This window comes from Triplophysa rosa, linkage group LG2 (assembly GCF_024868665.1).
Source record: "Triplophysa rosa linkage group LG2, Trosa_1v2, whole genome shotgun sequence".
Taxonomy (NCBI): Eukaryota; Metazoa; Chordata; class Actinopteri; order Cypriniformes; family Nemacheilidae; genus Triplophysa; species Triplophysa rosa.
The window spans coordinates 14,144,113-14,161,107 of NC_079891.1; the positions used below are offsets into that span (position 1 = coordinate 14,144,113).

A 16,995-nucleotide genomic window follows, 5' to 3' on the forward strand; every position below is an offset into this window, starting at 1 on the left:
TTGCGACACCGCCACCTCGACCAACCGGACGTGGCTCATGCATATAACAGTAGCTTGGTGGTGTACACTCATTTAGACCGTAATAATCATTTGGTTTAAGCCAGGTTTCGGTAAGGCAAAGTATATCAAAACTGTTGTCTGTGATCATTTCATTTACAATAACTGCTTTTGAATTTAGTGATCTAATATTAAGCAGGCAGAAATTTATGAGTTTGTTTTGGTCGTTTATTACATTGTCCTCAGGTTTAATCACGATTAGATTTTTTCTCTGAGATTTGGCTATTTTGTTATTTTGTAGTATTATTCGGGGGACAGACACAGTCTCTATGCATTTGAAATCAATTCAGATCCATTAAACCACCTTCACATTTCCTCTGGCATCAGTTAAAAATGTTTTATTGGTGAGAATGGTGAGTCCAATACCTGTGGAACAGATGAACATGGATGTTAATGCCACAATTAGATTATTTGTCATTAATAATTCAAATGAACTTATTGACCTTAATGCATTGAACATAGGCTAACGTTATACCAATGTTTAAATGTTAGAACAAATTAGTTCAAGATCCACCATTCTATCTGTAACAACAACGCCAGTTCAGAGCTAGCTAAGGCAGAGTTAGCTAAGGGTAAGTTAACACAGTAGGCTACTGCAAGTTTATCAATATCATATTGGTTATATACAGAGCATACACTTGATTTAACTTTATGAATATGCATTACATGGTTAAGTTATTTGTCTAAGTTACTTAATGTTAGACATACAAGACTTGACACTACGTTTAGCAAACTGAACACTGTCAACATATTAATAGCTTAACTTAGCATCACGTTAATTCTATTATCCATGTGCATAATAAAAAACAACCGCGTTTGCAAACGTTGTCCAGAAATGTTAGCAATACCGAGACTCGATAACAAGAACTCGAACTCAAACAAACCAGCGAAAATAAAGTTTATTAACGCTGCACTATGCTGCAAACGTTACTACATCAATTAAAAAGAAAACATTTAATGACTTACCATAGTTTAATCCCCTCAGGCACTGAAAAAAATGTTTCGATGCGCAAGCTTTCCTCTGGCTCTTCGCGCCAGTTGTAATGTCCGAAGTGCGCACGCGCAGCTATTATATGGCTGTGTGGAGTATAATTTACTTGCGTTCATCAGTTTTATACATCGCTTAATTTAATGACAAAACACCAAGTAAATATTACTTGGCATTTTCATTTAAATTTACTTATGTATTAGAGCACAAATAATTACAAAGGAACCTCAAGTAACACATTGAATTAAACGCGACATTTTAAAGTAGAAAGACAAAATACAACTTGCTTGTAAAACATACTCGAGTAATGCTAGCTTTATTTACAAACTCAAAAAATCATTTTTTACAGTGCACTTGCATTGATTTTGTGTGCATACAAAGAAGTGAATGGGCACCACTGTTCTTTGGTTACCAACATTCTTAAAAATATTTTATTTTGTTTTCTGCCGAGGTTGGTGCATATACATAATAGTAATTCAATACTTTTTTATATAATTGCAAGTTCTGCCTTGTGTATCTTTTCATTTTTAAAGTGCTTTTTGTATTCTACACAGTAGTGTAATTAACTTATTTATTTTTTAAAAACATTTAAAAAATGAATAAGTTAGGCATACATGAATGATGGTTCTTTTGTTTTGCTTTTGCCCACAGAAGAAATGTGACTAAAATCTGCTTTGTCCTCCTAAAACACAACAGCCTTCAAATGACTCACCATCTCACTAACAATCAGCCAACCTAAAATAAAACCACTGCTTAGCAGACTACACTAATGCAGCCCTATATTCAGAGTGGTACAGAACACAAAAGAAAGCAGAATCTTAATTAAACAACATACCACCAAGCTCTATAAACAGAATAATGGTGGAATACTCAAAGCTGTCATCAGGCTATTAGATGAGTTATCTATTTATTTTGTAGCTATATTTTGTAGTTTATACAAAATACTGAATGTAGGGAGTAAATATATAGGGAATTATGTTGCTGTTACTATGGTGATATTGTATATGCAGTCATTATCTAGAGAGGTAGACTACCAACGTACCAATGTGCCTTTTCTCTAACTGCTTTGAAAGCCCGTTGCATTCTCAATGCATTGCAGACAGTCTCTGAGATCTCAGACAGTTTCACACCCTCACTACTCTCCAGTTCGTTACTTACTTTTACTTTGTTCTCATATACTAGCGAATGGTGCCCCCTACTGATGCATTTACATGGTGCCTATGTCAATGTAAAGGGCCCACTGCGAACGGGGAAGGCTATTGACAGTCTTAAAAAGCATATAAAAACGCTATAAATGAGCAGTAACAGGACTTTCAAAGAATTAAAAATTGATTGCTGTAAATAACGCAGGTCTCAAAACAAAATGTCATCATGCAAAATTAAAATAAAAGGGCTTTGGTCGTGCGTAACTGTTTTTCCTTTCGGTGGTGATGTTTTCAATTGTCACAGAGAAGCTATTACTGGGCGTAAATAACCGGAGCAAAATCCAATGGCTTGTCCATCCCCGCGTGCGCTATGACGCTGCGCATCATCACTCCGCCAGTAGCTATTTCTCTCCCTCTCTCATGCCTGCGCATTGTTCATTGACAGTGTCTGCTCAACAGAGTGCAAGTGGCACCGGGCGGCTTCTGATACCTCGGAAAACTTGTTGAAACTCAAAATTACGGAACAGCGGAAGTAAACTTAACAAGATGTGCAATTTATTTACAAATAAGAACTAAATTTTTACTCATTTTAAAGAATTTCGAAGACTCCTTATGTCTCTCCGTGGAGGAACAGGCGAACAAGGAGGTGTGCGCGTTCGTTTTTACCTGGGAACAGGTAGTACAAAAGCGAAACTGGGTATATACAAGGTAAGAAACATTGTTGATCATCTTTTAAGTGTTGCGAAGTTAGTTAATTTGTTCTATTTCTTTTTTAAATCTTACTAATGCAAACTGATTTTATACATACTGTGACAGAAATGCAAGAGAAACGCTCGATTACATGAATGGATGAATCCTACCTCTGCGAGTGCAACTATTATTTGATGTTGCACTGTACCATATGTTCATCAAAGTCTCGCAAATAACGAGCATCATGCACAAACATACAAAATACGCAGGCATCAAACATGCTACAACGTCTCAGCAGAATGTTAAACTGTATGAGCTGTTGTGTTTTGTTGTTGTTCTGTTAGTCTGTAAATGAGTTTGCAACTCTATAGTATTATTATTATTTGTGGATGTGATATTAGTTAGGTCACATGATGATTTTCTTCTTGAATGAAAAAGAAAACTTTCCCTCAGGAGAACGGGCTGTTTTGACTGGAGATCCAGACTATCTGACGACTAGATGATTCGGTTTATTACAGGCATATCTCACAATAACTCTGTGAAAAGCCAGAGTGGCCTATAGCAAAGAAGACTACATAAACTAATTGGCAAATGTGTGCAAATGTGACATTTCTGCGTTTATAAGGTGATTTCAAATCAAGATTCACAGTGGAGATCTGTATAATTGCATTCCACTTTATGAGAGTATGCATAATTATTTACAAAGCGTAACGTCAGGGAGCTACAGAGATACACATTTGTAGTAAAACAGACCAGAGATAAGTATAAAGACAAATTAATTAGTATTTACGTAGGAGGGAAACTAAAACTTTGATACAATGTTTTAAAACAATTCATTTTTATTTTATCTTTAGATATAAAATGAATGAAACTCTGGACCTGAACATTACCGTTGTGGATGATGATAACTGGAATTTTCCCAATGGCTCCAGTGAATTGTTCTTGCCTCAAAACAACATCACATATGTAGGATATTATCTGCATCAGCCAACAGTAGCAGCAATCTTCATAGTGTCATACCTGCTCATATTCCTGGTCTGCATGGTTGGAAATGGAGTGGTGTGCTTCATAGTCTTGAGGAGCAAAAACATGCGCACTGTCACCAACCTCTTCATCCTCAACCTCGCCATCAGTGACCTTCTTGTTGGGATTTTTTGCATGCCAACAACTCTTCTTGACAACATTATTACAGGTCAGTGCAGTGGCAGAGAAGTGTGTATTTCTTGTGATTCAGAGTTAACTAAGGTTTTGTTTTAATGCATGCTTGTATATTAAACTCACATTTGTGCATCTCCTTAGGGCTACTTTGACCAGAGAAGACTAATATTCTAGTAACCAGAACCCTTCATTTGACATTGAATAAATGCTCTAGTGGCACCAAAATTTTAGACTTTTTAAATTTTCAGATGTTTAAAATTAGTGGTTTAAAATACAGTGTGATATTGCATCAGTATTATCTTCCAAAATGTGTATGTTAGCATAGCACATCACAAGCACCAGAATACCATGAGCCAGAAAAAACATACCTGTAAAATTACTGGTTATTGTACATGTTTGTACAATTTATTTGCAATTAGCATAACACATCTGGGTCAAAAATGGGTGTATTAATATTACTGTACGTACTGCAGGTTTTAAACAAAATCATGCATTTTTTATTTTAATATTACCATTATTATCTTTCAAGTAGTTGGCTGAATCACAAGAAACAAGGGGTTGTAAGAAGGGCAGTAAGAAACTCTATTCAGTGTTATACTGTAGGTCATGCATGTTTCCATAGAAACAAAGTCGTTGACAAAATTAGTGCTCACTATAGTTTAAAGGACAGATAAGAGTCATAGCAGTGGTGGCACTCAGTTGAGTGCAATGTACATTTGTGGTTGCCATCAGTGACAGGCCGGATTCCAGAGCATAAATCAGCCAATGCTGTGTAAAATGGTACAATGTCACTAAAATGTATATAGAAATCTGCTTTACTTCAGAGCTGTCATGCCCTGTTGTGACAAACTATCAGGACCATTGTCTACTGAGGTGAAAAACAATTTATAACCCATCTTGTCATTGATGAAGATGAGGAAATCACAAAAAATGTATTGGCTTTCTTTAAGACTGAATTGCTAAATTCAAAAAGTCAAGGTGCAGTCTGGTGTCAAAGCAATCTAGAAGCAAGAAAAAAAGCAAGAAGAAATTCCTCGTAAAAAGTAGTATTGATATTGAAAATTGATGACAAACACCATTAATTCGGGTTAAAAAATGTTCCAAAAAACACCAAGAAACAAATAAATGCAAATAATAAACTGAGCATAAGACAGCAAAAAAGGTTTTATATCTGCCATGTGTGAAACAGTATGGTTCAGACTGTTTTACAGTGCGGTTAGGCTGTTACAAAATAAGACTTTTATAAGACTCAAAATAAGAATATTAACCATACTTCACACTCGTGTAGAATTAAGTAGACCTTGATTTAATATGTGTGACAGTAACCTTTTCTGTGAATACGCTACTGTATTCTTATTGTTTAAAAATAAAGAAATACTCAAATGAGCACACAGTACACTATTAATCTAATAACCAATGAAAAGTTAATGGGTAAAAATGGCATCTTTTCCTTTTTCGGAAATGTATGTGAACACGAGACTGTCAGGAAAAAAGCTATTTAAAATTATGTTTCATGTTAGTCACCCAAGGCCCGGAGGAAGTGCAAGTGTGTCTCTTGTTTTGTTCACTATAAAACAACACACAAATTAGTTCACACGCACGCATTCCCCACCCCCACAGTGAGATATTGTTAAGCCTTTCCCTAAGCCAATTCACCTCATCCAACCATACACAAAATTCTGCAAATCCCACCAGATGGTAACTGTAGAAACTGTATTACCATGGCAAATCTGAGGGCATTTTGTTGCTCTGGGCCATAGATCCGTGCATTGATTGCACTGTAGCTAATATTGGTTGCTTTAAAAGGAGAAAAAGTCAGTGAACTGCTTGGTATTCTTCATCATTATCCCAAGCCTGTGACTAAAGGCAAATGTTAAACCTTTTGACATGGTGTCAGTGAAACACATTTTAACGAATCAGGTTAAAATCTTTATTATAATGATCCTCTTTATGTTCCACCATGACTTTTATCTGGTTTTTCATGTCATGTGAGGTAAAGAAAAGTTTTAATTTAAATGTAATATAAAAACAAGTAAAAATTGCACTACAAGTGAGGTAGAGGCATAAAGGATTTGTCAAAAAATGTGTGTATATGTTACATACAGTACCTTAATGTTAAAGGGATAGTTCACCTTCTAAATGAAACTGTCATTGTGTCAAATGTCATTATTTATACGCCCTCTTGTCATTTCAAACCTGTATGACTTTCTTTCTTTTTCAGAACACGAAAGAAGATATTTTGAAAAATGTTGGTAACAGAAAACTATTGGTCCCCATTGACTTGCATTGGTTTTGTGTCCATACAATAGACGTCAATGGGAACCAACGGTTTTTGCTTACCAACATTTTTCAAAAGAACTTATTTTGTGTTTTACATGATAAAGAAAATCACACAGGTTTAAAATGACAACAGGGTGAGTAAATGATGACAGAATTTTCATTTTGAAGGTGAACTATCCCTTCAAGAGCTTTTTTAATACTTAGCTGCTGTCCTGCTGTCTAAAACCTTGTATCTCCATATTTCGTGATTTTTTTTTTTGCCATAAATTATTATTATTAGTCACCCTTTATGCTTTTCACTGGGTTTTACAAATATCTAATAAAAAGTATTGAAAAGTACTTGTTAACTTTGACAACACAGTATTTTCAACCTGGGGGCGGTTGCATAAACTAGGCTACTTAAAGACTAGTCTTACAAGTTAGTCACAAGTCACAAGTTTTTCCAGTAGTGGCATGGGGCTCCAGAAAATTTTACACCCAACTTGTAAATTTGTGGTCTATTTCTTTAATTTAACCTTTTTACAGTATTTTTAAAATCTGTGAAAAATCTGTCAAATAAAACAGTATTTTACAGTGTAATTCTATTTGTCAGTATTATGATCATAAATATACAGTGGCTTGCAAAAGTATTCATCCCCCTTCATTTTATTCACATTTAGTTATGCTGCTGCCTTATCTTAAACTACTTTAAATGATTTTTTTTACATTAATCTACACTCCATGCACAATAATGACAAAACAAAAAACTGATTTTTGACAGCTTTGCAAATTTATTAAAAATAAAAAACAAAAATAAGTACATTGCACAAGTATTCATACCCTCAACTCAGAAAATGGTTATAGCGCCTTTACAGACTCAAATCCTTTTGGGTATGATGTGAAAAGCTTTACACATCTGCATTTGGCAATTTTCTGTGATTCTTCTCCTCAGATCCTTTCAAACTCTGTCAGGTTGGATGGAGATCATCAGTAGACAGACATTTTCAGGTTTATACAGAGATGTCAGTTGGGTTCAAACACTAGCTGGGCCACTCAAGGACATAGACAGAGTTGTCCATAAGCCACTCTTGCATTGTTTTAGTTGTGTGCTTAGGATCATTGTCATGTTGGAGAATGAACCTTCTGCCCTGTCCGAGGTTCTGAATGTTCTGGGCTAGGTTTTCATGATCATTATCTCCGTATTTTGTGTACAGTCCCTGAAGCTGAAAAACACCCCCACATCATGATACTGTTTCCACTAAACTTTACTGTTAAGACAGTATTGTACAGGTGTTGAGCAGTGCTTGTTTTTCTCCAGACATGATGCATGAGTCTGACATCAGACCAGAATATCTTGTTTCTGACAGTTTGAAAGATTCGTTGAAGTACGTTTTTTGACAGCTTTGCAAATTTATTAAAAATAAAAAACAAAAATAAGTACATTGCATAAGTATTCATACCCTTTTCTGGGACACTTGAAATTTAGCTCAGAAGCATTAGTTTTGCTTGTTGATGTTTATATACTTCGAGTGGAGTTAACCTGTGCCAAATTCAATTGAATAAGAATGATTTGGAGTGGCACATACCTCTCTATAAAGGGTGCAACATCTGAAAATGCATATCAACGTAAAAACCAAGACATGAGGTCAAAAGAATTGCCAGTAGAGCTTTGAGACAGGATTGTATCAAGACACAGATCTGGGGAAGACTTCTGAAAAAAATCTGCTGTATTGAAGGTTCACAGAAGCATGTAGCCTCCATTTATCCTCAATGAAAGAGGTTCGGAACCACCAGATCTCTTTCTTGAGCTGACCTCCTGTCCAAACTGAGCCATCGATGGAGAAGGGTCTTGGTTAGAGCGGTGACCAAGAAGCTGATGATTACTCTGGTTGAGCTCCATGATCATATATGGAGATGGGAGAAACATACAGAAGGACAAACATCACTGCAACACTCCACCAATCTGGGCTTTATGGCTTAGTGGCCAGACTCAAACCTTTGCTCAGTGAAGACACATGGAAACTTGAAATATGCAAAAACGTACTTCAATGAATCTTTCAAACTGTCAGAAACAAGATATTCTGGTCTGATGAATCTCAGATTCATGCATCATGTCTGTAGAAAAACAAGCACTGCTCAACACCTGTACAATACCATCTTAACAGTAAAGTGTAGTGGAAACAGTATCATGATGTGGGGGTATTTTTCAGCTTCAGGGACTGTACACAAAATACGGAGATAATGATCATGAAAACCTAGCCCAGAACACCCAGAACCTCGGACAGGGCAGAAGGTTCATTCTCCAACATGACAATGATCCTAAGCACACAACTAAAACAATGCAAGAGTGGCTTATGGACAACTCTGTCTATGTCCTTGAGTGGCCCAGCTAGTGCTTGAACCCAACTGAACATCTCTGTAGAAACCTGAAAATGTCTGTCTACTGATGATCTCCATCCAACCTGACAGAATTTGAAAGGATCTGAGGAGAAGAATGACAGAAAATTGCCAAATGCAGATGTGTAAAGCTTTTCACATCATACCCAAAAAGATTTGAGTCTGTAAAGGCGCTATAACCATTTTCTGAGTTGAGGGTATGAATACTTATGCAATGTACTTATTTTTATTTTTTATTTTTAATAAATTTGCAAAGCTGTCAAAAATCAGTTTTTTGTTTTGTCATTTATGTGCATGGAGTGTAGATTAATGTAAAAAAATAATCATTTAAAGTAGTTTAAGATAAGGCAGCAGCATAACAAAATGTGAATAAAATGAAGGGGGATGAATACTTTTGCAAGCCACTGTATGTAGCATATGACCTCTCTTTTCTACGCAGGCTGGCCATTTGGAAACATGGTCTGCAAAATGAGTGGGATGGTCCAGGGCATATCCGTCTCAGCCTCCGTTTTCACCTTGGTTGCCATAGCAGTTGACAGGTAATGTTAATATCAGCTGGTATCTCAGCTTAAGGCATTAATGATATCCTGTCAGAAGATCCTATGACATAGAATGAAGGTTGCTACACTATCTTAAAATAACAAAATCACATTTGTTCATGAACATTTAATATGATTTGTTATATTTAAAGTAGGGCTGTCAACGTTAACGCATGCGATTATTTTTTTCAAATTAACGCGTGAAAAATATTTAACACAATTAACGCAGCATCCATTTGTTTTGACATTCTTTGTCTAGCGTTACATTATGTAATCACGCTCTTATTCGTGTACAGGCTTTTAAACCACTTAAGCGCGATTTTAAACAGTTGCTTTGACACGTTCAATGAAGATAGACAGCTTCTAAAGTCTTCAGTCTGGTGTAAACAGTCATGGGCTGAAGGCTGCGTCGGTGAATCTCTGTCAGACAGCGCATCCGTGTTAAGTTCTCTTTCGTGCTTGAATGGATAAAACCATACAAGATTATGTCAGAGAGCCCGTTTTGTCTAGCATTTTCTTAAGCAAGACTTCAAAGTGTAAAATAAAATCTTAAATAAATGCAAAGAGTTGTGAAAATGGGAGTGCGGTGACGGTCAAATCTGCGTACTGAGACAGCTCTTAAACGGGCCGCGTTCTTAAACGTGCTGCTGTGACTCCCGTCACTAACGTTAATCAAAGAACAAAATAAAAGAAGAAATCAATGTGATTTTGTAGCTTTAATGAGAATTCTCCTGCATTTAATTTATAATTTAGCATTAAAGACTGTAAAGTGTTTGAGAACTTCCTTTAATTTCTGTATATTTCATGATAGCTATCAATTATATTGTTGAATGGCTATAATTAATGTTAAAATAATCAATTTAATAGAGACATCAGTTACAGTACTAATATCAAAATGATTTCTTTCATTCATAAAATGACGCTGTTAAAGAAATATGTTGTTTCTACATCAATTTGAAGATTAAATGTGAAATTATTCAAATGTAAAAGTATATTATAAAATATTATTGTTATGTGTGATTAATAGGGATTAATCACAGAAAATGTGTGATTAATCCGATTATTTTTTTTAATCGATTGACAGCACTAATTTAAAGTAAATATTTTGTAAATTTCTGTAAATCAGGTGTAAAATCATTTTATCTAAGTTGTTAGGTAATTGCATTCAGTTCAATGCCACCATTATGTTTGAATGATTTCACAAGTGATTGAATTTGTTATGCTCAAGTTTTCGAATACACTTTAGGAGTCTTTGTGTAAATGTAAATATAAGACCCCCAATAAGCAGAAAAATAAAACAGAAAAAAGTCTGTTAAATTACATCCCTGAACATAATTTTCTTCCCTTTATTCAGTTGTAAGTTTTCAGTCATGTTGCAAAACTTGTTTTTATGCCACATGTTTTCTATTTCTGAATCTGGTTATGCTCTTCAGGGTCACAGGAGCTCTTCCCAGCATCTGGGACAGGGTACACCCAGTTTTGATGGCCAGTCCATCACTTGGCATTTTTGTTTATTTATGTTTGTTAATATATTTAAATGTGTCTTGAGTTACGTTTACATTTAGTTATTTAGCAGACGGTTTTATCCAAAGCGACTTACAAATGAGGTAAACAATGGAAGCAATTGGAACAACATAAGGACAACAAAAAGCATAAGCGCAGTAAAACTGATCTCATATAGCCTACCACAGTATACAACGCTATGTTTTTTTTCTATTTAGGATAGAAAGAGTAGAAAAGAGATTGAAGTCAGAACTAATCGGTCAGGTGCTGAAGGAAGAGGTGTGTTTTCAGCCTATTCTTAACGATGGCTACAGAATCTGCTGATCTTGTAGCAGCGGCCAGATCATTCCACAAATGTGGAACAGATCCAGAGAAGGTACGTGAGAGTGATTTTTCCCTTTTTGGGATGGCACTACAATACGTTGTTCGTTTGCAGAGCTTAGGGATCTGGCGGGCACGTAAATCTGTATTAGCGAGTGAAGATATGGGGGTGCTGATCCAGTAGTGGTCTTATAGGCCAAGAGCAGAGCTTTGATTTTGTTGCGAGGGACTATAGGGAGCCAATGTAACTCAATGAAGAGAGGAGTGACGTGCGCTCTCTTCGGTTCATTGAAGACCACTCTTGCCGCTGCATTCTGGATCATCTGTAGAGATTTGATTGTGCAAGCTGGAAGTCTAGCCAGTAGCGCATTGCAATAGTCCAGTCTGGACAGGACAAGAACCTGGACTAGGACTTGTGTAGCATGCTTGGACAGGAAAGGTCTAATTTTCCTAATGTTGTAGAGGATGAATCTACAGAACCGGGTTGTGCAGTCAACATGATCCATGAAGTTCAGCTGATCATCGATTACCATTCCCTGTATGGCTGTTTACATGCAACTCCATGCCAGTGAATCGGGACTTTGTGTCGGAGGCAGTCCTGCGCTATACCCGAGACCAACTCTTACTGTTCCGGACTAGTTTTACACTCGCCCACCAGCTACCGAGGGATTTGCAGGCGAGAGCACTGGCGAAAAGCTGTCGGGCATGGATGCGGAAGAGGGGACATCGTGGCAGCAGAGATTACGGAGAAGGGCAGAAAGACCACCACTACCCTCAATGCTTCTTTGCAACACCCGCTCCCTGAGAAGCAAAGTTGAGGAGCTCAGAGTTAATACCAGAGTTCGACATGAGTATCGGGATTCATGCCTGCTTGTGTTCACTGAGACGTGGTTACGAGAGGACGTGCCTGACGCGCTCATTGCCTTGGAAGGCTTTTCTCTGTTGCACTCTGACAGGAATGACAATTCAGGCAAGAGCAAAGGAGGTGGTATTTGTGTTTGTTAACCAAAAGTGGTACTCGCAATTTTCCGTGAGAGAGCTGTTCTGTAAATCCGACATTGAACTAGTATGTCTGAGCATTAGGCTTTTTTTATCTACCACGTGAATTTGGGAACATTTTATTATGTACTGTGTATGTACCACCCAGTGGGAATGCTGCAAATGCAGCTAAACTTTCAGCAGACTGTGTTCATAGACAATTAAGAAGTACCCCTGAAGCACCTTGTTTTATTTTAGGGGATTTTAGTCATTGTACACTGTGTTGCCTGGATTCTATCAATATGTGGACTGTAACACTAGAGGCAAAAATACTTTGGATACATTTTATGGGAATGTCAAGATGCTTATACAGCTAAGGTTAAACCGCCACTAGGCTCCTCTGATCATAAAGGTGACCATCTAGTTCCCACTTATAAGTCCTTGCTTAAGAGCAGTAAACCACAAACTAAAACTGTATGTGTGGAATAGTGAGAGTATTGAAACCTTAAAAGGCTGCATTTCCTGTACCAACTGGAACCTCTTTCGTAGTCTGGACTTGGAGGAGGCTGCAGAGACTGTTACAGGCTACATTCACTTCTGTAAAGATAAACAACAAAAAAATTATAACTATATACCCAAATAATAAATCGTATATCTGTAAGGAAATTAAAGAGTGCATAGTACAGAAAGAAATGAAATTTGGGAGAGGGGACCTTGTAGCTATGAAGGATGCTCCGAAATAAACTAAGGGTAGCTAGGAGGAAGGAGAGGGAGAAATTGTTTGTTGGACTATGGACTTAATTTGTGATAAAATAAAAACTACTGAAACGAATGTGTGTTTTCCCCATGTTAAAAATTTGGTGTTTGACACAGATTACCTGTTGGTGGGTCAAGGATTGAGACGTTTGGGAACCCCCTGCTAATAAGGACAAACATTCAAGTAAACAGGGGAAACAGATGGAAAAATAATATCTTTAAAAAATCGTATTTTCACATATTACTACGGGCATTGCCAGATAGGCTACAAATATACAACGAACTTTCTAAATTTTGTTTTGAACTCATGGAACTACAAAGTTGTGACTTTTCCATTTATTGGAGTTTTCTATCAAGTATCTGTCATGGCTCTGCTTCATTTAGTCATGTTTTTCTTGGTCCTGTAGCAGAGTCATGACAAAGCCTTTGGTTATGTCTGGAGAGAAACATATTATTGTCCTTTTGACAATAACATACGTTCCCTTTCTGTCGGTCTCTCGACGTTGTGTCGAACCGACAGATGGGGTTCGTCCTTGAGAACCAATCGCTTCCGACTTCTCTAGAAAAGGCCAATGAAAATTGGCGAATGAAATTTGCATGCCAGACTCCGCCCCCGGAAATCCGGGTATAAAAGGGAGACGGCGTGCCTCATTCATTCACCTTTTGTTCTTCGGAGCCTTCGCTCATGATCAACAGACTTCGCTACAAGACTGCCGGCTCTATGACGTGGTGCAGCGGACTGTCCCTTCCTGCAGCGACTTCCCCTGGGCGTCTCGGCGGTTCCAGAAGTGTTCGAGTTTTTTCTCTAAAAGAGCAAATTTCTCCAGCGTGGCATGTCCCGCTGTTCTCTTGGGTGCAACACACTCATCGAGGAGGGGGACGGACACGATATCTGCTTCCAGTACGCTGGGGCAGATATTGTGGATACGTCCTGCCCGCACTGCGGGCGGCTGACGATTCAGACGTTGCGTCACGGGTGGCTGTGTTCCCACGGGACTCAGCCACCACCTTGTCTGCTTCCCGTTCCGTGACGGCAGGACTACGGCCCTGCCGCCCGCTACGGCGAGCAGCGAGGGTGATATGAGGATTACTGTGAGCGCTAATCCGTCAGCCACTGGCTCGCGGACCGTTCGCACCTCGCCTTGCTCGTCTGACCGTTCCCCATAAGACGGTCCGCCGTCTTATTCCTCAATCACGTATCGGACACGGTACGTGATGATGAGATGTCTGTTGCAGCATCGGAGGGTGACTTACTGGCATCAGACTCCGACGATTCCTTGAAGCTCCCTCCCTCGGGGGGTCGAGATCAGGAAGAAGCGGATGTCGTAATGTCAGCCATGCTTTCCCGGGCCGCCGGCATTGGGTTGCGGTGCACCGCACTGCCTCTCCCAACGCTCGCGGCTGGATACACGGTACATCGGGCTTGAGAGCGGCTCCAAGCCGCACTCGCCCTCAGTGCCGTGTTCCCCCGGAAGTGCATGAGGAACCTAGTACGACCTGGAACGCCCCCTTCGGCGCGTACACGTCAACTAGTTCCATCACCCTTTCTTCCCTCGATGGTGGGGCAGCTAGAGGATACGTCGATGTCCCCCGGGGGCTCGACCTAGACTCCCGTCCAAAGCACGTAGGCTTTTCGGCATCTGAGGTGTCGAGAGCTTACTCTGCTGCGGGCCAAGCTGTCCCCTCTCTCCACGCTATGGCCTTCCTGCAGGCCAATGCGCGGAGAGAGCTCCACGAGGGTAAGACCGACCCAGCGCTTATGCAGGAACTCCGCGGCTTCACCGACCTCGCTCTCGGGCGAACAAGGTGATCGCGCGGGCCCTGGGTCGGGCGATGTCCACACTTGTGGTCCAGGAGAGACACCTCTGGCTGAACCTTGCACAGGTGAGTAACTCTGAGAAAGTCCGCTTTCTCGATGCACCCATCTCGCAAGGGGGGGCTGTTTGGTGATACTGTCGGGTTCGACAGTTAGGGAGCAGACAGAGGATATCACGTATGTCCTCCCCAGCCGCGACTCGACCGCCCTCTGGCCGCCGAGATCCCGTGCACCGTCTGCTTCCCAGCAGCCCTGGTCCTCTTCGAGACATCGAAGAGGAGACCACCACCCCATCAGCAGCCGCGGCGAAAGCCAATGCGGCCCTCATGGGAAGACCCCAGGGAGTTCGAGAATACCTTTCTAAAGTTTTTCTCCCTCTCTGGGCGTTTATATCAGCCGCTCTCACCCTCTACACGACGGTGTTCGGCAACTCGACGTTGCGTCACGGCGAGACCCAATGTCGAGGATAATCAGCAGCCTAAGCACTCTCAATCGACGGTGCTTTGTGCCACATATCGTCTGGGTATTATCACAGCCGCTCTCACCCTCTACACGACGGTGTTCGGCAACTCGACGTTGCGTCACGGCGAGACCCAATGTCGAGGATAATCAGCAGCCTAAGCACTCTCAATCGACGGTGCTTTGTGCCACATCATCGTCTGGGTATTATCACAGCCGCTCTCACCCTCTACACGACGGTGTTCGGCAACTCGACGTTGCGGCAAGACCCAATGTCGAGGATAATCATCAGCCTAAGCACTCTCATTCGATGGTGCGTTGTGCTACATCATCGCCAGGCAGGTAAAACTGCAGAGCCGATCTCCTCTCCGGGGGCCCCCCCACGGCGAGGGATCCGCACTGCCAGCCATCGAACCACCCCCGGGAGGTCGATGAAGCAGAACGTACCCCTAGCCTCCCTGTCGGTCCCTGGGAGCCTGACAAGAGCTTCCCAAACCGTCACGGTGACTACGGGATACGGTCCGTCTCGGCTACGCGATCCAACTCCCCGGACGCCCGCCCAAGTTTCGGGGCATCCTCTTAACCTCAGCAGAGGCAAGGATGCCCCGTGCTTCGGGCCGAGGTCGCCACCCCTCTGGTGAGGAAGCGATCGTGCTCGTCCCTCTAGCCGAGATGTTCAACGGGTTTTACAGCCCGTACTTCATCGTCCCCAAAAGAGCGGGGGTCGCTAGATCTGCGTACCCTGAACAGGCACCTACTCAAGCTGCCGTTCAGGATGCTCACGCAGAAGCGCATCCTGGCATCTGTCAGATGTCAGGATGGATTCATGGCAATCGACCTGAAGTACGCTGACTCATGTCTCTTCCCCCTCATCATCGCCCGTTCCTACGGTTAGCTTTCGAGGGTCAGGCATATTAGTACAGAGTCCTCCCCTTCTGTCTGTCCCTGTCCCCACGAGTCTTCACGAAGATCGTGGAAGCCGCCCTCACTCCCCTCAGAGAGAGAGGTGTGCGGGTACTAAACTATCTCGACGACTGGCTCATTTGACACACACGTGAGATCTGTTATGTACACACAGGGACCTAGTGCTTCGGCACCTAGATCGATTGGGACCTCAGGTCAACCGAAAAAGAGCAGGCTCTCCTCTGTGCAGAGCATAATCTTTTTTGGTATGGAACTCAACTCCATTACAGCGCCACTGCGCTCAGTCAGTGTTGAACTGCCTGGAATATTTCAAGCAGTCAGCGGGAGGAGGCTCCTGGGTACATGGCATCCTCGACGGTGGTGATACCCCTCAGGTTGATGCACATGTGACCGCTCCAACACTGGCTACAGAGTCGAGTTCCCTGGAGGCGAGGCACACCGGCAGCAGGCGAATGGTGATTACGCTTTTTCTGCCGACGCACCCTAACCCTTTGGTCTTCAATGACCTTTTTCTACGGACGGGGGTCCCTCTCGGGCAGGCGAGGCGCGTCAGTCAACAGATGCCTCCCTGCAGGGTTGGGGTGCCGTGTGCAATGGGCACGCAGTGTCAGGGCGATGGACGGGCCCCCGCCTGCGCAGACATATCAATTGCCTAGAGTTGTTGGATGTGCTACCCGCACTGAAGGGGTTACTACTCCTCGTGCGGAACAAGCACGTGCTGGTCCGGTCGGACTGCACAACTGTCGTAGCGTTTAACCGCCAGGGTGGCGTTCGCTTATGGCAGCTAACACGACTCGCCCGACGCCTCCTCCTGTGGAGTCCGCAGGGCCACACATATCCCAGGTGACCTGAACCAGACAGCCGATGTGCTCTCTCGTCAGTAGACGCATCGCGGAGAGTGGCGACTCCACCCCCGCGTAGCCAGCTCATTGGGGACAGTCATGGCGGGCTCAGGTAGACCCCTTCGCCTCCCTGGACACCACCCATTGCCGCTAAAGTACTCCC

The 16,995-nt window shown here is 41.5% G+C and overlaps 1 protein-coding gene across 1 annotated transcript in view; it reads left to right on the top strand.

Annotated features, from left to right (window-relative positions):
- Positions 1-2,646: 2,646 nt before the first annotated feature.
- The window catches only part of npffr2a (neuropeptide FF receptor 2a), a 29,826-nt gene continuing 15,477 nt past the window's right edge, over positions 2,647-16,995 (top strand). Inside the window, exons 1-3 of the mRNA XM_057328030.1 lie at positions 2,647-2,898; positions 3,735-4,072; positions 9,134-9,233. Coding sequence (XP_057184013.1) covers positions 3,742-4,072; positions 9,134-9,233 — 431 coding nt within the window. The 5' untranslated portion in view covers positions 2,647-2,898; positions 3,735-3,741. The remainder of the gene's footprint in view (positions 2,899-3,734; positions 4,073-9,133; positions 9,234-16,995) is intronic.